This window comes from Marmota marmota, unplaced genomic scaffold, assembly GCF_001458135.2.
Source record: "Marmota marmota marmota unplaced genomic scaffold, marMar, whole genome shotgun sequence".
NCBI classification, from domain to species: domain Eukaryota; kingdom Metazoa; phylum Chordata; class Mammalia; order Rodentia; family Sciuridae; genus Marmota; species Marmota marmota.
Window position 1 is genome coordinate 31,155,896 of NW_026000016.1, and position 21,853 is coordinate 31,177,748.

The 21,853-nt window shown below is 32.5% G+C and overlaps 1 protein-coding gene across 1 annotated transcript in view; it reads left to right on the plus strand.

The window, feature by feature from the left end:
- The window catches only part of Ush2a (usherin), a 740,698-nt gene that overhangs the window by 58,477 nt on the left and 660,368 nt on the right, over positions 1-21,853 (plus strand). Inside the window, exon 4 of the mRNA XM_015483330.2 lies at positions 4,111-4,243. Coding sequence (XP_015338816.1) covers positions 4,111-4,243 — 133 coding nt within the window. The remainder of the gene's footprint in view (positions 1-4,110; positions 4,244-21,853) is intronic.

Below are 21,853 nucleotides of genomic sequence, written 5' to 3' on the forward strand. Positions count from 1 at the left end.
GTTCTTTATATTCGTGTCCTCTGTCATCATCTTCGGGGGCTGAATTTGAACTTAAAATATGTTGCCAAATCACTTCATGTTAAATACATTAAAAAGGTGTTATCCAGAATGCTTAAAATGGTTTGACTTTAAGACAAGAACTATCCAGTTAACAAAACTGGTACTCTTAGGAGGCTTCTAAGTTGATTTTGAGAAGGCAGGTCCCATAGAGAACATCTAAGTGTATGTTATATATCACACACACATTCTCAGAAAAAGATGATTTCTCAAAGCAACTCCTTCAAAAAGGTAGTGTTTCACTAATGGCATCAAGATTCAGGAAATAATGGCTGGGTGATGCAGTTCAGTGGTGCAGCACTTGCCTAGCATGCACATGGCCCAGGGTTTGATCCCCAGCACCATCAAATTAAATAAATTAACACAACCAACTTCATTTATAGTGATTCAAACACTAGCAAATTCTGTTATCATGCATATTTTCTCTCAGGAAGGGTCATAACTTTTCTTTGTGTAGCTCATAGAGCCATCATGGGTGCTAGGTAGACATTCTATTGAATTCATTTTAAATTAGAAGGATATAGGGAATGGTAAAACCACTTTTCTAAGCTATCACAGGTCTCTTCCCTTTCTTTCACCCGCAGACTGGGTCAGCAGGAGTAGAGTAACAAAAGATCTGGCATTTCTAGGGAACAGGTGGTTTTAGCTGATTAATCTAGGTGGATTTGATGATATTTGCCTTTGGTAACTGTTCAGCTATTATGTGACTTCCTTGTCTTTTGAATTATACTCTCTACTAACCAGGCAGGCAAATGGGAGGATAGTGTTAGGAATTCTACATCAAAGGAAAGAATATAAAATTTTATTGGAACACACAAAGAAAGTCATTAAAATAGGAACCCCCAGGGAATGAGGCTTGAGAATGACCTGCTTGCCTTCATCATCTTTCCAAAGTATTTTGATCTCTCATGAGGAGGATTGAAAGGCCTTTCTCTAACTGCACTGGTTTTGCCAGTTCCCTCATTCAAGATACACCCATAAACATGCACAAGCCACTCTGATCCTCAGAGGGTTAGAGAATGAGATAGGTGGGAAGTTTCCTTCAGTGGAAGGCTTTCTTCTCGCAAATCAGAAATTCCATCATATATATTCCTATTCCCTTCAATAACTGGCAAGGGGATCATCAGAATGAGCTATTGCAAAAAGCCACCATAGTCTTCTCAGTTTCTCTGTGATAGTGCCCCAGATCAGAATTGTAAAATAGTTTGGAGGATCTTGGGACATAAAACATGGTGCAGAAAACCAAAGAAGATTTAATTTTATTTATAGAAAGGTAGTTGGTAGGGGGGGTGGGGACAGTAGAGGAAAGTGGCTTGGGATCAACATTAATCATTTTTTAAGTACCAACCAAGTGAAAACATCTTATGGAATTCACTGCAAGTGACACTGAATTCTTCTAAGCAAATATGTGATGAGTTGATTAAAAAAAAAAATAGGTCCTGAACTCCTGACTACAGATATAATACAGTGAATACAGAAAATCAAAAGCATGCTTTCTATCTGACTCAAAATAAAGGTACACTTAAACTTGTAAAAGACAACATTTTTATTTGAATGATATGACAGAACTGTCACAGGAGTGTTACCTGCTATAAAGAAAGCCGAAGAATTATTACCTTTATTAGACCAGTGACACTGAGCTTTAGCCATACATTTCTAACTTCTGTCCCTCTACAGAGACAATTTTCTTTTCTTAAATAAACTGTCATGCTAGTGTTAATATATTGTTGGCTCTCTCATGCTCTGAGAATACTGCTGATATAAAACATGTATATGTTAGATTGGTAATAGTATCTTTAGTGTAGCTGACTAGAACAAATGTGTTTCCCTCATGGCTGTGCTAATGTGATAAAGGAAAATTGGCTGTTCATCAGCTTTTGGCTGGGTAAAGACAGTAGAGATGGAACCACATTCTTTTTTATGCATTAATACCACCGAGAACTTTTCAGGAGTTATATTTCATGTGCCTGCATGTTGCGCAAAGATGTTGTAAAACATGAGATAATGCTACAAATAACAAAGTAGAAAAGCCTGTATCTTTTATAATGATAACAGTCAAACACCAAATGACAGTAACAGGCTGTAAAAAATGGGATGCAAAAAAAAAAAAAAAAATCAGCCCTACTACTTAGCAGAGAGGAATAGATCCAGGCCCATGAGAAGTTGGTGTATGATTTTAGGTTTATTAAAGCCATGTTATGAAATGAAGTCATATGTAACACTAGGTCAATGAATTGAAGAAAAATATGTTTATATGAAAGAAAATTGCACAGAATGGAAAAATTAAGTTTGGTAACTTTTGAAAATTACCAGGTAATTATGTCATTAACTTCTGGGTTTTTGTTTTGTTTTTGATTAGGAGATTTATGAAAGAGGTTCTTATGGCAAAAATTCACATAAGGATTTAAAGGTGTCTAAGAATAAATGTTTATCCTTATTAATTATTATACATTCATTTGAACAGAAAATAATTTAACAAATATATATTTTAAACCAGTTGTAATCTCACAGCAGTCAAGTGGATGTTAAGATGGTTCCCATGTACAACCTGTCCTCAGATACAACTGCCTCCCAAATCCTATACCAGAGTGGTACATTTGTTACATTGCTGAACCTATACTGATACCTCATCTTTATTCAAAGTCCATAGTAGAATAACATTTTCAATGCTGTGGTTTGGTTTTAATTAAAGTATTTACATCTAACATTTCAATTGTGTAATATTAAATTTCCATTTCTATCTCTTCTCCCAACTCTCAACTCAGCCCTTCTCTAGAACCTTTTGTATGCCCTAGGGGTATTTTGGTTGGAGTGCCCTTTACCTTTAAGCACTTGAATTGACACACCTTTGTGTAGAATAAAGTTGATGTCAAAATGGCTGATTACTTAATTCAGGATTATATGTTATCACTGTAATCTCAGCAGCTGGGAGCCTGAGACAGAAAGATAGCAAGTTCAAAGCCACCTTCAGCAATGGCGAGACACCAAACAACTCAGTGAGACCCTATATCTAAAATGAAATACAAAATAGGGCTGGGGATGTGGTTCAGTGGTTGAGTACCCCTGAGTTCAAACCCTGGTTACCCCACCCCCAAAATGCAAGCATAAAGATTTTATGTCAATAGGATCTATGAGCTATTCTGCATAAAAGTTTGAATTGATTTTTCAGAGGATTATGTTTCAATTCCATAAGTCTTAATAGAATTTAATTGGGTAAACTTCAGAGAGCATCAAACTACAACCTGTAGATCATATCTAACTGGCCACCTGTTTTTGCAAGTAGGGTTTTGTTGGAGCACAGCCAGACTTATTTATCTATTTCCTATGACTGCCTTTACATTACAAAATCAGAATTGAGCAGTTGTGTCCAGAATTGTTGGCCCACAAAACCAAATTATTTGATTTGAAAAGAAAAAAATATTCTCTGGTCATTTATGGAAATGTTTTGCTAAACCCTAATGTAAATAGGTATTGGACTGCTTGAGTTATTAGCTTAGAATATACTTGGCAAATTCTTACATTAGTCTGCAATGGGAAAGTACATCTGAAAAATTTTCAACTAGTTACAAACACCTAAAATGGTAACTATTTATGAGAAGTGTTTTTCTACTAATAACTTAAATTGAATTATAGCCCTATGAAATACAGTTTTGTATATATGGTTTTGGATATGTCTCCCTGTTGTATTAATTTCTGCTTTATTTCCAAATAGAGTCATAACAAATTTAATTAGCATGTGAAGAAACAACATGTGCACAAAAAACTTATGCAAGCATGGTAATCAGTGCTATTACAAACATGGGACAAATATTATACATTGCTGTGAGCACCCTGGGAGATACCATCACAGCACAAAACTGCACCATGTGGATTTGTATCTAGATGTATAAACATGCAGGAGTATCATTATGCTATGAAAACAAATTGTCTTCATTCTTATCAACAGAAGAAAGTAGAGAAATAAGGAAATAATGCCTTTTTAAAGAATCCAAATTATGTGGTTATTAGAAAACTTTATGTACTTAAGATAATATTGGTGATCATTTCTTACAGGTGCATCAGACAAAAATCAACTTCTTTATCAATGGTTTGGAGGAGGATAATACAGCTTTTTATGCAACAACTTTAAGTGGTTCAATTACAGATTTTCCTTCCAGTACTATTCGAATAGGACAGAGTTTAAATGGTAAGATTCTGACTTTAGAAATGGTATTAATTTTTCTCCAATTACATTGTTCCTGGAAAAAAATGTGTCAAACAAATAATATTCAAGTGCATTCATTTTCTAGGGCTGCTGTAACAAAAGACCCCCAACTGGGTGGCAGATTAATACAACAGAAATTTATTCTCACAGTTTTGGAGGTCTAAAGTCTGAAAACAGGATTGAGCTAGTCTGGTTCCCCCTGGAAGCTAAGATGGAGAAGACATTCTGTGCCTTTCTCCTTCCATGGCTGCTGCCAGCAGACCTTAGTGTTGCTTAATTTACAGCTCTATAGCTCCAATGTTTGCCTCTGCTCTCAGAGGACCTTCTTTGTATCTTCTTCCCTTTTCTTGCAAGGACATTGGTCCTCGGATTTAGGGCCCACTGTTATCCAGGAGGAGCTCACAGTCAACATCCGTATTTATACTTGCAAAGTTCCTTTTTCCAAATAAGGCTACATCAGTAGATTCCAGGTGGACATATCTTTTGGAGGCCACTTTTCAACTTGCTACACTAGGGAAACCTTAAAACTAAAACTTTTCTATTTTGATTAATTTTTAAAGTAAGAACAACATGTGTGAAGCTATATTCTCTGTCCAGTTTTGTTTGGATTTTAATTTAGGGCATTGTTAAACTAGGACTACAGCATATTAAACTAATAAGTGCACACGTAAAAAACTCACATGTGTTATTCATGTTTTTCGATATTAAAAAGAGATGTATAGTTTAATAAGATGATGTTTACTTCTGAAATGAGCAGAAGTTGAAATGAGAATTATCTTGGAAATGTCCAGCACAATGGTCTTTAAAACACCACCATTTTAAAATGGCAATGTTATTATATAATGTCTGCTCATTATAAAAAAATTCAAACAATATGGAACTCTATGAAATAGAAAGCATTTTCCATATTTCCATCTTTAGAAGTGCACTTTAACTTTTTTATGCTCTTCCAAATATTTAGTGCATTCAGCTAGAGATATGGTTATAAATATAATATTTTTAAAAAGTAATTATAATACATATGCTTTATCTGAGTCCTCTAAAAATAAATACTTCCTCTCCAAATGTTATGGAGCACATTTCATGTCAAGATACCTTCTTATTTAGGTGTACCTTCTCATTTAAATGGCTGCACTGTGTACAACAGTATAGTTTTAACAAGTTTTGAAAACAAGTTCCTAAAATGAACATTTGGATTATTTTTAATTTTTCAAAGTTAAGTGATCATTTGATAGAAAATACTGCATCTTTACATTTATATGCTTTAATCTATTCATTTATATCTTGTATTCACATGTACATATACATATGTATTTGAGCAATTGTCTGATTGAACTGTTCTGAAAGACTATACACTGTTAAAAATCTGCCTGAGTTCCAACCCCATCTTCTAGATGACCTGGACAAACATATTAATTCCTCTAAACTATAGTTACTTCAACTTTAAGATGGTGATGATGATAATGATGATATTCTAAAGTGCCACTGTGAAGATAAAATGAGGCAATGTCATATAAAACATGGCTGTTTTTCAAGCATCTGGCATGTAGTAGATGCTCAGTATTTATTTGTTGAATGAATGAGTGCAGTGCTTAGCACCGTGCCTTGTGTATACTGAACTACATTTGCAAATGATACTATTATTAATGTTGTTTTAATTATTTTCCCAAGATAAATATACAGAAATTGAATAGCTGGGTTGAAGTATATAATTCTTTTATATATTTTAATACATAGTAATTGTTACTCCAATGTATAACATCAGATTATCTTCAGAAAGTTTGTGAAAATTTACCTGATTAAAAAATACAGGCAAGGCTGAGGAAAGAGGATTGCAAGTTCAAGGCCTCCTTAGCAAAAGCAAAGTGCTAAGCAACTCAGTGAGACTTGGCCTCTAAATAAAATACAAAATAGGGCTGGAGATGTGGCTAAGTGGCTGAGCACTTCTAAATTCAATCCCTGGTACCCCACCCCCACAAACAAACAAACAAACAGAAAATATAGGCAAGTTCTTGTTTTCTTAAACACTAAATAACCTCACAGATGATCCATTTTTTCCATCCTTGCTATTCCTCTAAGTGAAAAATATTGTGGGATGTTGACTTGGAATAATTTGGCCATTAAATTTGAGTAGCTGTCCAAATATGATTTGACCACTTGCATTTCATTTGTGAATTCCTTATTTGGGGTATGTATACATATTTATATCCATAATTTCTTGTTTATGAAAAACTCATTAATGATAAGAATATGTTGCATATGTTTTCTCCAGTTTTTTAAAAATAGCCTGCTAATTTCATGTTACAGATATTTAAAGCATTACTTGAAATGTTTAATCAAAGCAAAAACATGAATGTAAAATTGTATATAACTATTAAGGGTATAACTTGATGAGTTTTAATAGTCATGTATTTGTGTGACACTCTTGTAGAAAAAATTGTGAACATTTCCAGTGTCTCAAAGAATCTCTCCTAGTGAATACCCACTCTAAAGTTATCCATGGGAATTTAGTATAGACCTCACAGAACAGTAGGAGTAGAGACCTGTCTGCATACTGACATTGTCTATTCTTGAGTTATCATGAAAATGAAATCATGGCATATGTATCTGTGTTGTTTTCACTCAGTATTATGCCTACAGGGTTTATTCATATTGTACATAGTTATATCTTTACCTTTAGAAAATAATTTTGAATTGTTTTCTAAAAAGGATATCCCAACCATTAATATTTGAGAATTCTGGCTGTTTCATGCTTAGTACTGCCAAATGTTTTTATTGTTGGCCATTCCTGGGGATGCGTGATACATTTCCTGATGATTAATGATAGTGAGAATTCCTTCATGTGCTTATTTGCCATGTAGATCTGACTTTTTTATGAAATACCTATTCAAGTTGTTTATTTTTTTTGCCAGTTTTTAATTGGGTAGTTTGTCTTTTTCTTGTTAATTTGTAGGAGGTTTTCAATATTTTGAAAATGAGTTTTTTGACAGATACATGGATGGCAAATGTTGTCTTCTAAGATGCATCTCGAAATTTTATTTTCTTAAGGGTGTTCTTTGATAATGAGGACATACTTATTTTAGGGAAATTCATTTTGTTAATTATTCTATACTTAATATTTTTGTGTCTTGTTCAGAATGTCTTAGCAAACCATGATGTTCTCTTTTATTTTATTGTGGCAGCTTTATTATTTTATGTTTTAAATATAGCTCTATTTTTTATCTGGGATAAATATTTGGATGTATGTAATATAATATAGAAGTCCCATTTTTTTCTCAACTGAGTATATAATTTACCTAGAAATTTTTTAAAATTGTCATTTCCACCAGTCTATGGTGGTTACTTAATCATAAAACAATTATCTTCATATATGAAGATAGGTTTGTTTCTGAACACTCTATTTTGTTCCAATGATCTGTCAATACTTGGATCAAAATTTCATTTTAATTACTGTAACTTGAATATATCTTTATCTGTCAGCATAAGTTATTCAACTTTTATAACCTTTTAAGGTTGTCTTAGCTTTTATATGATTTTTGGAAGCATCTGTACAGTTTACCTAAAAACTCATCTGAGATTTAAACCATCAAGTTTATTTTGGAGGAATAGGTATCTAAATTATATCAAATCTTCCCATGTATGAAGATCATGAATTTCTTAATTTCAAAAATGTTTTTTTTTTTGTTTTCTGTATAAGAGGTCTTATATTTGTAAGGCTTAGGCCATGTTTTCTTTTTATTTATTTATTTTTAAAATTTTAATAGAATGTTTTTAGAGCAGTTTTAGGATCATAGCAAAATTGTGTGGAAAATACAGACAGTTCCCATAGACCTTCTAGCTATTAACTTCTTTTTAGATGTGTAGCTTGTGAATATTTTCTCTCATTCTGTAGGTAGTTTCTGCACTCTGTTGATGTCTCCTTTGCTATGCAGAAACTTGTTTTATTTAATCTTATTTGTCTACTTTTGCTTTTATTTTCTGTGCTTTTAGAGTCTTATCCCAAAACTTCTTGCCCCTTCCAATATCCTGAAGCATTTTGCTTATGTTTTCTTTTACTAGTTTCATAGTTTCAGGTGATGATTATAAGTCTTTAATCATTTTAAGGTGATCTTTGTAACTGGTAAAAGGGTCTAGTTTCCTTTTTCTGCAAGTGGATAATCAATTTATCAACACCATTTATGAAAAGACAATCTTTTCTTCATTGCATATTCTGAGTATCTTTGTTAAACCATTTGGTAATGTCTATAGACATGTAGGATTACTTTCAGGCTCTCTATTCTCATCTGTTTGTCTGTGTGTCTCTTATACCAGTATCATGCTGTTTTGATTATTACAGCTTTGCAGTATACTTTGGAGTCAGGTAGTCAAATGCATTCAGCATTGTTGCTTCTGCTCAAGATGAATTTGGTGATTTAAGGTTTTTGTGGCTCCATCCAAATTTTAGAATTGTTTTTTTTTTTTCTGCTTCTGTGAAGAATGCCATTGAGAATTTGAATTTTCATTGAATTTATAAGTCATTTTTTGGAGTATGAATATTTTAAAAATGTTTATTCTTCTAAATCCCTGGGAATAAAGATGCCTTTCTATTTTTTTGTCTTCTCTTCAACTTCTTTTATACAACTTTTCTTAATTTGTTCTATTAATTTTTTGATGGAGATTTTGCAGATATGTCATCTGCAGTGACAATTTGACTTATTTTCCAGTTTGGATACCCTTGTTTCTTTTTCCTGATTTCTATGGCTAGGAATTCCAGCACTATGTTGAAGAAACATGGTAAAAGTTGGCATCCATATCTTCTTCCAGATCTTAGAAAGCTTCCAGATTTTTCCCATTTACTGTTTGGTTAACTTTTGGTTTATCATAAATGCTCTTTCATTATGTTGAGATATGTTTCTTTTCTGCCTAATACGGTTAGCATTTTTATCATGAAAGGGTGTTGGATTTTATTAGTTGTCTTTTCTGTATCAGGTGAGATGGCCATATAGTTTCTGATATTCTTTATGTTGATATAGTGTACTATGTTTATTGATTTTAATACATTGAACCATCCTTGCATTACTGAGATGAATCTCAACTGATCATGGTAAATAATCTTCAATGTGCTGTTGGATTTTGTTGAGAATTGTTACATCTCTATTCATCAAAGATGTTGGCCTGTAGTTTATCTTTTGGTTGTGTCCTCATCTGGTCTTGGATTAGCATAATGTTGCCCTCCTAGAATGTGTTTGGAAGAATTCCTTCCTCTTCAATTTTTTAAAAATAACTTAAGAATTGGTATTTGTTCTTCTGGAAATGTTTGTTTGTTATTTTCATAGGAAGAATTTATGATAGATCCAATCTCATTGATTATTATTGGTCTGTTTCTGAGGCTTAAGAGGTATGTGCTGAGTAATTTTTCCATTTATCCTATACTATCACATTTGTTGGTGTATAGTTATTTATAATCACCTCTACTAATCCTTTGTATTTCTGGGGTTCTCAATAGTAATGTCTTTATGATTTTGAGCTCTTTCTCCTTTCCTTAGTTAGTCCAGTCAAGGATTTATCTATTTCAAAGTAGCTGAAACATTTTGCACTACACCAGCAGTAAATAAGAGTCTCTGTTGCTCCACATCCTCACCAGTATTAGATTTTTTCAATGTTCTGGATTTTGGCCTATTGGTTATTTTTTTACGTAATTAAGAAATATTGTTTTAAAATTTTATTTTCTAATTTTGTTACTATTTTATATTATATATATGATATATATTATACTATCATTTGTTGCAATGAATGACCTTCATTATTGATTGTAGTAATCATATAATTCTATCATTTGTACATAACAGGAACTCAAATCTTTTCATACATTTGCAACAACTGCATAAAGTGGACATGGGTTTGAAGTTGTCCCATAGATATATTTATATATGCTGTCATTGCTATTAATTTTGAAATAATGCTCAATTTCAGTTTTGTTTTTCTCTATGACATGAATTATTTAAACTCATATCTAGCTAAAATAAAGTATATATGTAGTGTGCATATATATACACACACATATACATGTGTATATATTTATATATTTGATATTGAAAATACATTCAAAACACTGGCTAAATTTCCACCAAGCTTTGGTGTCAAACAACTCTGTATTGGATCCAATTTAGTTGTGTTCCTTTAATAAAAAAATCTGCCAAAATTAATTTTACTAGTATGCATAACTATAATACCCTAATAAAAATATAAAAATATTTACTCTTTGTAAGTCTCTGCTTTCTAATCTATAGGTGGTACTTTAATATATGACACATAAAACTATAGTATGAATTATTGGAGATAATATGTTTAGAACATATTGCTTTGTTGTATAGTAAATGTGCAATGAGCTTCAACAATTATTAAACTCTTTGAAGACATATTTTCTGATTATGAAACCATAGACAATTATAATCTCTTCAGTTAAATTTTGTAGGAATCAAAACCAAAAATATCTATAAGTGACTATTAACTTTAATTCGTGTATGCTCTTAGATCAAGCTAAACTTATATGAAGAAGCAATAATTTAAGAAGCCAATATATTTAGAACTCAGTTTCAGTAATTAGTATATTGAAGAATTTTATAAAGTACTCGGCATGCAGAAATTTTTAATAATACATTAAATCTTGTGAGCCTTATTTCAATATTCAATCCCTATTAGTACTTCTAAAAGTGTTTTATTACACCAAATGTTTCTCAAAGTACTCAGCAATACCATAAACTTGTCAGTACCATAACTTTTTGCTGCAGAGTTAAAATGACTTGCTTCTATTCTACTTTAGTATACTAAATGTTGAGTTAATGATTCACAAGGGAAGTGTAGATTGAGGATGATTTACTTTTAAACTGTATAAAAATAAATTTCACTCCTGACTAGAAAACATATAATTGGAAAAGAATTTATTTCAAATATTATTTAGTTTTTATTGCAATTTTCTCCTTTACATTCTGGGCATCTAACAGTTATGGAAGAAAAGGACATTTTAAAATAATTTTTACCTTTACTCTATCAACTTATAGGTGCAGTTGTACCTACTGTATCTTTTCTCTAATTAGAGATGGCACAAAGACTGGCTCATTACTTCTGCCTAATGAGCCAGGCTCCATGCCACCTCTCTAATCAGAAAAGAGATAGGTACAGAATGTTCTTCTGGACTTATTATAAATCATTTTCTTTCTCTCTCGTTCCTTTTTTTTTTAATCAAAAAATTAAGTCACTGTCCTCCATAGTTTTGTCCATATCCAAGATGGTTTCATTCAGAAGGGGTAATTGTGCAAGAGATTGCTGCGAGCTCAATTAAAGGTGCTCTCGTGCAATGCTGGTCCGACTGTCTGCCTTGCAACAGACTTTGTTAAATGAGGGTCTGTAGCACACCAAGATGTGTTTTTTTTTTTTCTGTCTTTTCATAGCTTGAACTTGTTTCTCTGTTTCTGAAAGTTTTCATGTAAGTGTTGGCTACTAAAGAAATCTTCTTTGAGTTTTATATCTGAATAGCATAATTCTCTAGAAAAATTCTTGCAAATGACATGTTCTGTTTCTGTGGGACTTGACTTCGCCTCCTTTAGGAAATTTTCCAGTGGGTGAAAGGAATATTTTTCACTGGATCCTCATCTCTCTATATATTAATTGTATAAACTGAGTTGCTATGCTGATTTTTAAATTAAAAAAACCTTATTTTTTATTTCTGGAGAATTAATAAGAAAATTTTCTAAGAAACACCTTAGAACATCTGTATCAACGAATGTGTATCATCAGTTCCTTTTTCTTAGAGTATTTGTTTCCAGTTATACATTTATTTCAGTGCTTCACATTGCATTTGTAACTTTGGGGAGTTGTAGTGGCAGATATGTAGTTATGCGGAGTCACTAATGTCACTGTGGTCACAGACATAAGAACTACAAATTTTGGGTTTAAAACTACAGCACCATGTGCATCACAACTTTTCAGAACTGTTTCTGAATACATTTATTAACAGAGTGCTAGTTTCCTATTAAAAAATGGAGATTTCTGCATTGTGTTCAAACATGTATAGCACTTTCTTAAGAAGGTCATTCGTCATTAAACAATCAATAAGCATTTGTCAAATTTATATGCAAAGATTCAGGGAAGAAAAAGATAATCAGTTAAAGCTAATAACTTGCCTTCCCTTCCATATTTTTTTTTAACTTTATGTACTTCTTAACTCATTTGTTTGTTCTTGATCTTAGAGTTGGAATGGTTTTTTGTTTTGTTTTGTCCTGCTTAGAGGATGGAGCTCAGAGATTGGTACATGCCAAGCAGGTTCTCTACCACTGAGCCAAGCCCTAAATGCAACTTTTAATTTCCATCTGTGACCCATGTGTTTACATTTCTAACCTTAGCTAGGTATAGAAAATTCATTTTCCTTTTAGTACAATTGAGGTTATGCTATTTTTTCCTGACAGTAAATTTCTGGAGAATTAAAAAGAAAAGAAATAGGAAAGTATAAAAATTGATAAATTAAGACAGGTAAATGGAATGGTAAAAGAGTATAGGGATAAGGTTCACATAGGTATACAGAGGGACTGAATTAAAGAAAAAAATTGGTTTAAGATCATTGCATGAGGATTATGTTACAATATTATTAGGAAAATAGGTCAGTTATGCTATTAAAAACGTTAGATTATGCTTCACAACTCTGCTAAATAAAAACTGTTGATGGATTGAAGTTTAATGTAAAATATGTAATAAGAGGCAATAGAGAAAAATGAAGGCAGGTGTTTCTATAATACTGCCATAACAAAGACTTTTATTAGCATGATATCTTATTCAGAAACATAAAAGTGTTGAGACATCTGACTAATAAGCTGAGTATTTAAAATTCAAACAGGGCTTATCATTTTGTACTTAGTTTGGCAAAGAATAGAAAACAGATTATACTAGAGTAGGAGAGAGTTTGGAGTAATCTGGCAAACTATCAGAAGTAGAAAATGTGGAAGGTACATTAGCCAAGAATGTTACTTTCAGGACATTGTCTCAAGAAAATAATAGAAAAGTGTTTACATATGAACTCAAATGTTCATAGTAGAATTATCAAAAACAACACATAATTAGAATCACTTAAAACCTTCAGAAAAGTATTGATTAAATAAATTATAATTCTTACCTACATGGAATAGTACATACCATCAGGAGAAAAAAACATGACTTTTGTAAGCACATGGCAATGGGGTCATGCATTATTATATTCAAAAGCAAGTGTGTGGAAAAATCTCTAAATTTAGCATGTTTTATGAACATACATATATATACTATAGTCATGTTATAAATATATATGTGTGTATACACACCACACACACAGACATACATATGTATATACACACATATATATAATTAATGTCTTGAAGGACATATGTCATTGCTACTCAAGATGTTGCCTGGGTGTAGTGTGCACACCTGTTACACCAGTGGTTCAAGGAGGATGGAAATTTCAAAACCAGCCTCAGAAACTGATACCATGTCTCATAATTAAAAATAAATAAATAAAGGGCTGGGGACTGGGGATGTGGCTAAGTGGTTAACCCTGGGTTCAATCCCTGGTACCAAAACAAAACAAAAATCCCAGAATGTTATTAATGTTAAACTCTATGACTACAAGTAACTGATTTTCACATTGTTTTGTATGAACTGAAATTATTTTTAGTAAGCTACATTAGTTTTTAATAAAAATTTTTAAATGTTTTCTAATTTTGAACAAAATGAGAAATGGAAAATTTCACAGAATAGATTGATTCTACCAAAATAATTGAGAGTTGTCCAGAAAGGCCTAATTTTTATAGTAGAAAGACAGTATTGACAATTTTATTTAAATTTTATGCTGAGTACATGGGTTGAAGAAAATCAAATCTATACTGGACATTTATCTCATTGTGCATACAAATTATTATTGCTATAATAGTGCTAGAGAAGAAAGGTATGAGACTTAGGCTCAGACAGATTTGAGTTTGAATCCCAGCTCTGCTTTTTAAAAGCCAAGTGACTTTGGCAAAGAGTTTAACTGCCAATTCAATTTCCTGATTTATTTCTTCATTTGTTAAATGTATTTTTATGTGCATTTTTGGGGGTGGTTGCAAAACTTATAAACAATGTATTTGGTTCATGTTGGGTTTTCAGAAAAAAAATTGGTATCATAAATATGGTTAATTTAGATATTACCTGAGTTTATTGACTTTTTGAAATTAATATTTTAAAATAATAGTAACATCTAATTTTTGGCTCAAAATCAAAATTGACCTAGGTGAGAGAAATAGTTTCGATTTAAAGCTATGAAATATTAGATGTGCAATGTTTTGTCTAGGTAAATCCACGAAATAATCTTTTTTTAAAGGTTAGTCCTTTCTGGTGCTCTTCAGTGTTTCCTGCAAAACCTGTGTTCCACCTGGTGTTATTTCTTCTCATCCTGAAGAACTTCCTTTTCCATTGCTTATAGTTCAGCCTACCGAAACAAGTTCTTTAACCTTCTGTGCAAATGTCTTTAACTGTTCTTGACTTTTGAAGCTGGTTTTTACTGATTCTAGAATTCTACATTGATAATTTCTATTTTATAAAACTTTAACTATTTTGTGTCACTGTTTTCTCCCTGCCTTGTTTCTGGTGAAATTATCCACTGTTCAGGTCAGGATTCCCACGTATGCTATGGGATGTTTTTATTTTGATGTTTTTAAAATTTCCTTTTTATGCTTCAGGTTATCACTTTATGCTGTACCTAGGCATGATATTCCTTGTATTAATTCTGCTTGAGGTTTGCTCAGATTCTTGGATCTGTAAGTTGGTGTTTTCATTACTTTTGAAAGTTCTCCATCATTATCTACTTAAATCTTTCTCCTCTTTTTTTTCTCCTCTATTTTCTTTCTTTTTCTTCCAAATCAGTAATTACATTTGTATTATATCACTGACTAATGTATCCAAGATCTTGGACACATTTTTATTTGTTTGTATTTTATTATGTTTTCCTTGTTTATTCCTTAAAGTTTCTGCTTGGATACTTTCTATTAACTTGTCTTGAATTCAGTGATTATTATACTGTTGTGTCTGAGTTGCTCTTAAACCCATCTAGAACATCCTTCATTTCTAAATCATACTTTCCATTTATAGTGTTCCCATTTGAGTACTCTTTTGCATATTTCTTCTATCTACTCTAATTTTATCTCTTCATATCCTTGACCATTTCCATTAGATATTAGCATTATCAGATATTTTCAAATTCCTATTTAATAATTTCAAATTGTTATCTGATATATCATGTCTGTATCTCTATTGACCCTTTATTCTCTTTACAATGGGCCACATTATCTTTCTTTTTCTTGTGTCTTAAAATATTTTTATTTTTATTCTATATAAAAGAATGCAGCCTTAGACTCATCTCTTATGAAAGGATTCTAACTATATAGAGTTTAATTCATTTATGTATCTTTGGGACCTCCTTTTTCTGATGGGATTAAAATGACTTTATAAGTTTTCTGGCTCTTGTTAGGTTGCCAGCCACTTATGTTTTCTTGCAAATTTTTAGATTTAAATCAGAGGTGGAAGTCAAATTATTATTCTAGAATCTAACACGCCTTTCTTTGCTTTCTTTGGCACTACTCTGTGCTAACTCTGTAATCCTCTAGATTTAATTATGAATGGTCTCTGGATTTCTGGACAAAAAAGGCACCAATTGGCCTCCAAGATTATATTGGTACGAGAATGACCTTATAGTTACATCCTCTAATTTTTCCTAGAGAATTTTATGGGTCCTTACTTTATCTCTGACTTTTAAACTTTCATATCGGTTTTCTTTGGCTTGCCTGAAATGCATTTGGTGCTATTTTTTAAAACTGAAACATGTTTTGTGTTACAAATCTATTGGCTCATCTTGATAACTAGTAGTCATGTAACTTCTGTGCAGAGCAATATCTTTTAATCTCAGTGCCTCCTAGCAACTCTGTCTACAAAAAAAAAAAAAAACAAAAAAAACTTTAAATCACTTTGTATAGCACACACATTTATCACACTCTTTCTGTAAGATATATAATTGTGTTGATTAGTTGGTATCTGGTATCCTTTGTACCTGAATCCAGCAATCCCCCAATTCTTTTGGAATCTTCACTCAAAAGATCTCAACTATCCTTAGTTCCCAGTGTAAGATTCATGTTATAGATGGTCGATCATTATCATTTCCTTGCACTCACCTTGATTCTACTGCCTTTGTCTGGCTTCTGCTATGGCCTTAGCAGTACCACAGCTTTGGGTAAATATTCTGAGTCAGGCTGACTAGTCTCATCTTGTATTGATGACCACACATGCTAAGATGCTGTCCTGTAATCATTCTGTATTTCCCTCCTCCATTCACTTTCCCTATCTCATGACCATTTATGTTTGCTTCTCTCCCTGAACTTCTTATCCTGACTCTGGGCTGACATTGTCTCCTATTCATTATGAAAATCAACGCAAATCATAAAAGAACTTCTATCTATTCCCACTGCTATTTATGCTAAATCTGACATATAAATTTGGCTCTAACTGGGAATATTTTCCCTATTTGCTTTTCTATATTTTAAACAATATCTTGTATTAGTGATACATTTTCAGGGATATAGAGACATTATTATTTTTCCTTTTAAAAACATTAACCTCTATTTCTGCCACCAGCCAGTACTTCATTTTTTTTGCTCTTCCTTTTTATCAAAATTCCCTGAAGTATTTTTCCCAGACTGATCTTTAATTTCTCCTTTCCAAGTATATCAACTGCAGTCAATGCTGTAACTTACCACTACATGTAAACTGCATTTGTGCGATCTCTACTGACCTTCACATAGTAAATCTCACAGTTAACTTTAAGTTTTTACCTTATTTGACTCAGTAGCATCAAGTAATGAAGTTGATTGCTACTCATTCTATGGTATGCTTTATTCACTGGGTATCTGAAAATCCTCACGTCTTGATTTGTCTCTGAATCTCTAGTTGTTAGTTCTCACTTTGATTTACTATGTCCTCTTGACTTCTTAATATTGGTATCTAGGTCATAAGATGCTTAATATGTGGCTCTCTTCTCAAGTCTACTCATTCCTATGATGATCATCTCCAGTCTTGTAGCTTTATATATCATCTAAATGGCTTGACTTCCAAATTTAATTCTGTCCCCCAAGAGTCTTTACCTCAACTCCAGACGGTTATATACATCAGACTACTCAAAATGTCCACTTGAATGTTTAATTCATATTTTAAAATTAAACTTATATTTTCTGAAACTGAACCAGTTCTTTATTAGATCTCTTACTTTGACCTACATTTTGTTTCACCCCTAGTCTTCCCCATCTCTAGTGAGGCGATTTCATTTTTCTACCAATACAGAGCAAAGAACTTGGTGTCATCCTTGTTAGTGTTCTTTCTCTTATATTCAACATCTTATGTATCACAAGGAATCCTGTTGACATCTTCAAAATTTTGATTCTTTCTCACCACTGTACACTGCAAACATCCCTGTCTGAGACATAGTAGCTCTTGCCTGGATTTCTGTGTGGTCCTTACACTGTTCTGCCTGGCCCTCCACTTTACACTTAGCACTGCAGCCAGAGTTGTTCTCGGAAATAGGAATTAGACATATTACTTCTCTGCTCCAAATGCTTGATGGTTTCCCCATTTCACCAGAGTCAAAGCCACCATTCTTAAAATGGCCTGTAAGACCTCCATGAACTGACTGCAGTTATTTCTCTGACTTGATTTCTTACTGTTATTTTTTTTTCCTGTGCTCTCTTTGCTTCTATTCTATTGAATTTAGAACTTCATTTTCTAATATTCTAACATTGAGAACTTCTATTCTCTTGAATATGTGAGGTGTACTTCTAGGGCTTTTATACATAAATAAGGCTGACTCCCTTACCTGCTTCAGGTGTGCTCAAAACAGCCTACCCTATCTCCCTGTTTAAAATCTCAAACACCAATTTCCCACTTTAGGTTTTCCTTATGCTGCTGGGTTCCCCCCACCATACCTCCTATCTTTAATGTGTGTGATGGTTTGGATCTAGAATGTCTCCCAGAGACCCATATGTTAAAAACTTTTTCCCCACTGTAGCAATGTTCAGAGGTGGGTCTTTTGAGAATGACTGGATCATGAGGGGGTCTGAGCTCATCTGTCAATTAATCCATTGATAACTGAATGGACTGCAGAGAGATGGTGAAAACTGTAGCCAGTAGGGCATGGTTATAGGCAGTCAGTCACTGGGGGTGTGCCTGGAGGGGGATCTTTTTGTCCTGGCACCCTTTTTCTTTGCCTCTTTGCTTTCTGGCTACCACGAAGTGAGCAGATTTTTCTCTGCCACACTTTTCTACCATAATGTTCTACTCACCTCAGACCCCAAACAGTGAAGCTGTCCAGCCATAACCTGGATCCTCACTGAAATTACAAGTCAAACATTTTCTCCTTTAAGTTGATTTTCTCAGGTACTTGTCAAAGCAACAGAATCTGACTAACAACAATATGTATCATACAATTTAAATTTTTTGTGTATTCCTGTTTTTTCCTCTCAAATATGTTTTGTGAAGGCAGGTTTTTTTTTTTTTTTTTTTTTTTTTATGTTGTTGTTGTTTGGGTTGCCATTGCTCTCTGATGTATCCCAGGAGCCAGGAAATTGCCTGTAACATGATAGCTTCTCAATAAATATTTGCTGAATAAATGAATGGATGGGTAGCTCTGAAGGGCAGCATACAATGGGTAGAAATCTTTTCATCTTAAATCAGTTTGAAGGTCTCATTTCTCTGTGCCCGTATTCCAGAAGTGATATCTAATGAAGTAGGTTGGTGAGAATGGAAAATGTGGAGTATAAATAGCTGAGCAGACAGTGTTAGTAAGGGAAAACAATGGTCAAAGGTGTTTCCTATCTATACCAAAATGGAAATCCAGAAATTGCGTATATGTGTATAAATAGGAAATGGAAAGGAAGTGACTTGGGAGGCGAGAGGAGTGTAAAATAATAGAGGGGGAGAGTAAATTTGGGGGAATGAATGCTCATTCCTTATTTGCAGTAGAAATGAAATATCCAAGTAGAAATGGCAAAAGATCATTTGGGAGAAAAAATTTGGAATTGCAGGTTGATTTAAGACCAAGTGATGTAAAGATTAGAAAGTATTTATAGAAATTGTTTTTGAATCTCTATAGGCAGGAACAATCCTTGAAGGAGCAGATGTAGTGAAGAAGAATATAGAACTACAGATAGGTGTTTGGGAAATGTTGAGGTGAAGGGAGGTAGCAGAGGAGGTTCCTACATGGTCCAGAAGTTCAGAATATTAGAACCCAAGTGAAGAAAATTATAAGAAATTTTAAGAAGATCTTCGATATCCATTAATAGAGTATCAAAGAGAATGAGAAGTTATAAAACTGAAAATCACGCTTGGTATGGTAGTGATTAAGAATGGACATTAAGTTTTTTGAGACAGAAAAGGGGCAATCTATAATTTTATTTTATTTTTTATTTATTTTTTTAAGAGAGAGAATTTTTTTAATATTTATTTTTAGTTTTCGGTAGACACAACATCCTTATTTTATTTTTATGTGGTGCTGAGGATCGAACCCAGCGCCCCATGCATGCCAGGCGACCGCACTACCGCTTGAGCCACATCCCCAGCCGAATCTATAATTTAAAATGAGATTAAATAGTTAGGGGAGGAGATTTCAGGGCACATTTTGGAGAAGCCTGGCTCTAAAGAGAGAAGGAAATGGCTGAGGTAAAAATGGTATGAGGCTATATTCCCTGATGATTATTGATTACTTCTGAATATTTTATAGCCATCTGCTAATTCTTCAAGATATCTTTTACTGATTTCAACTACTGATCCTGGATGTGTATTTTTTAAATTTTCCTCAATTCAAGGGATTCATTAATAGCATATATATTGCATAACTGTAAGTAATAATCTGTTAATTATATGACTGTATCGAATGCTTGCATTTTTGGTTGTTGTCTACATTAAGAGTTTTGTTTTGACCTTTATTTCTTTTCTATGGTTCAGCTACACCCATAGAATATATTTATATTTGCTGTTGATGCCTAAAAACAGTAATAATAGAAAAACCAGAAAACACATTGTAAACTTTTTTGGCATGAAGCCTTTACTGTAGTGAGCATGAAAAATTAAACTTCTTTGGCTCTCCATCCTACAATCATCATATTTTGAAGTTCTGGATTTTAATCATTTGCTTTTAATTTATTTCAAAACAAAATGTTCTTAGTGTCATCAATGAGGTAAGGAGAGATCAGATAATTAATTAACTTGACCCTATCATGCATGATTTTAATTTCAATTTGAATTCTTGATAGAAATTATGAAAGGTCATTACAAAGTCTTGGTTGAATAAACACAAATTTGCTTTTTATTGTACCATATTGAGGATTTATTTCTTACATATATGAATCTATTAATAGTTTTGTCAAAGCTCAGTATTTTAAGCCTTGTTACTTTTAGGAATGAGGATTCTGTTTGAATTCATACTAGGTATTTTCTTCTAAACATTTTAAGTTATCTTTAGTTATTTATAACCTACTGGTGGATATCTATTTAAGATATCTATGTCAATTATTACTTCTAGGTCTAACTAATTTTTTTTATAAGAGCAAAGCTAATCTTGACTCATTGTTAAATCCATTTATTTTGGTTCAATATTGATGGTGATATCTGTTTTTTCAAATTATAGACTATTCTAGGTAATATAAAAATATAAATATAAAATAATTCTATTATTTTATCACTTTGAAATTTTAAAAAGGAGTTAAATGCTTTTTAAAAATTCATAAAGATCCTCTTCCTTTCTGCATTTATATCTACCATTCTCATGAGTTTTTTAATGTGTTTAATATTCTGTTGAGCCATATGGATTTGCCTTTTTGTATATTAAAGATGGTGAAATATTAACTATTTCAAATGGTTCAGACTATTATCTTTCTCTAAATACTATATATTATTATCTTTACATTGTTAAAATTTAAACACATGGTTTCTGATACATTCACTAATGTATCTTTAACCCCCCCACACATAAAAAAAATTGTTTTTGGATATTCTCAATTTTAAGATCCAGCTGATTCATTTTAGCTGCTCTACTAATATTCTATTTCGTAGAAGAAGCATAGACTATTATTTAAAGTTTGGGTTTTCTGTTTTGTTAATTTATAAAATTGTGTTAATATTGTGTCTCCTTGTGTGTGTTTGTGGGATTTTGTGCATGAAAGTTTCCATAAGCTCTGAAGTGGTGGATCCAATTTGTATTCCTGCAGCGTCAGGACACCTGGCTGTGTCCTCACCAACATGTTTTGCTTTCAGACATTAATTTCCATCAAAATCATAAGTATAAAGTACACCTTTTTGTTTTATTTTTATTGCCATTATTAACTAGTAAAGATTCAAAAAGATATGTTTATGTGGCTTTCAAATTTTTTTCTCTCTAAATTATTCTAGTCTACCTCTTGTTAAATTTTCACATGCATTATTTTTTTCAGTTTATTAGTTGGAGTTATGCTTATTATCTGTACTTCAAATGTTTTAGTTTTGCTGATTCAAAAACATTCCCTCGAGTGGCTT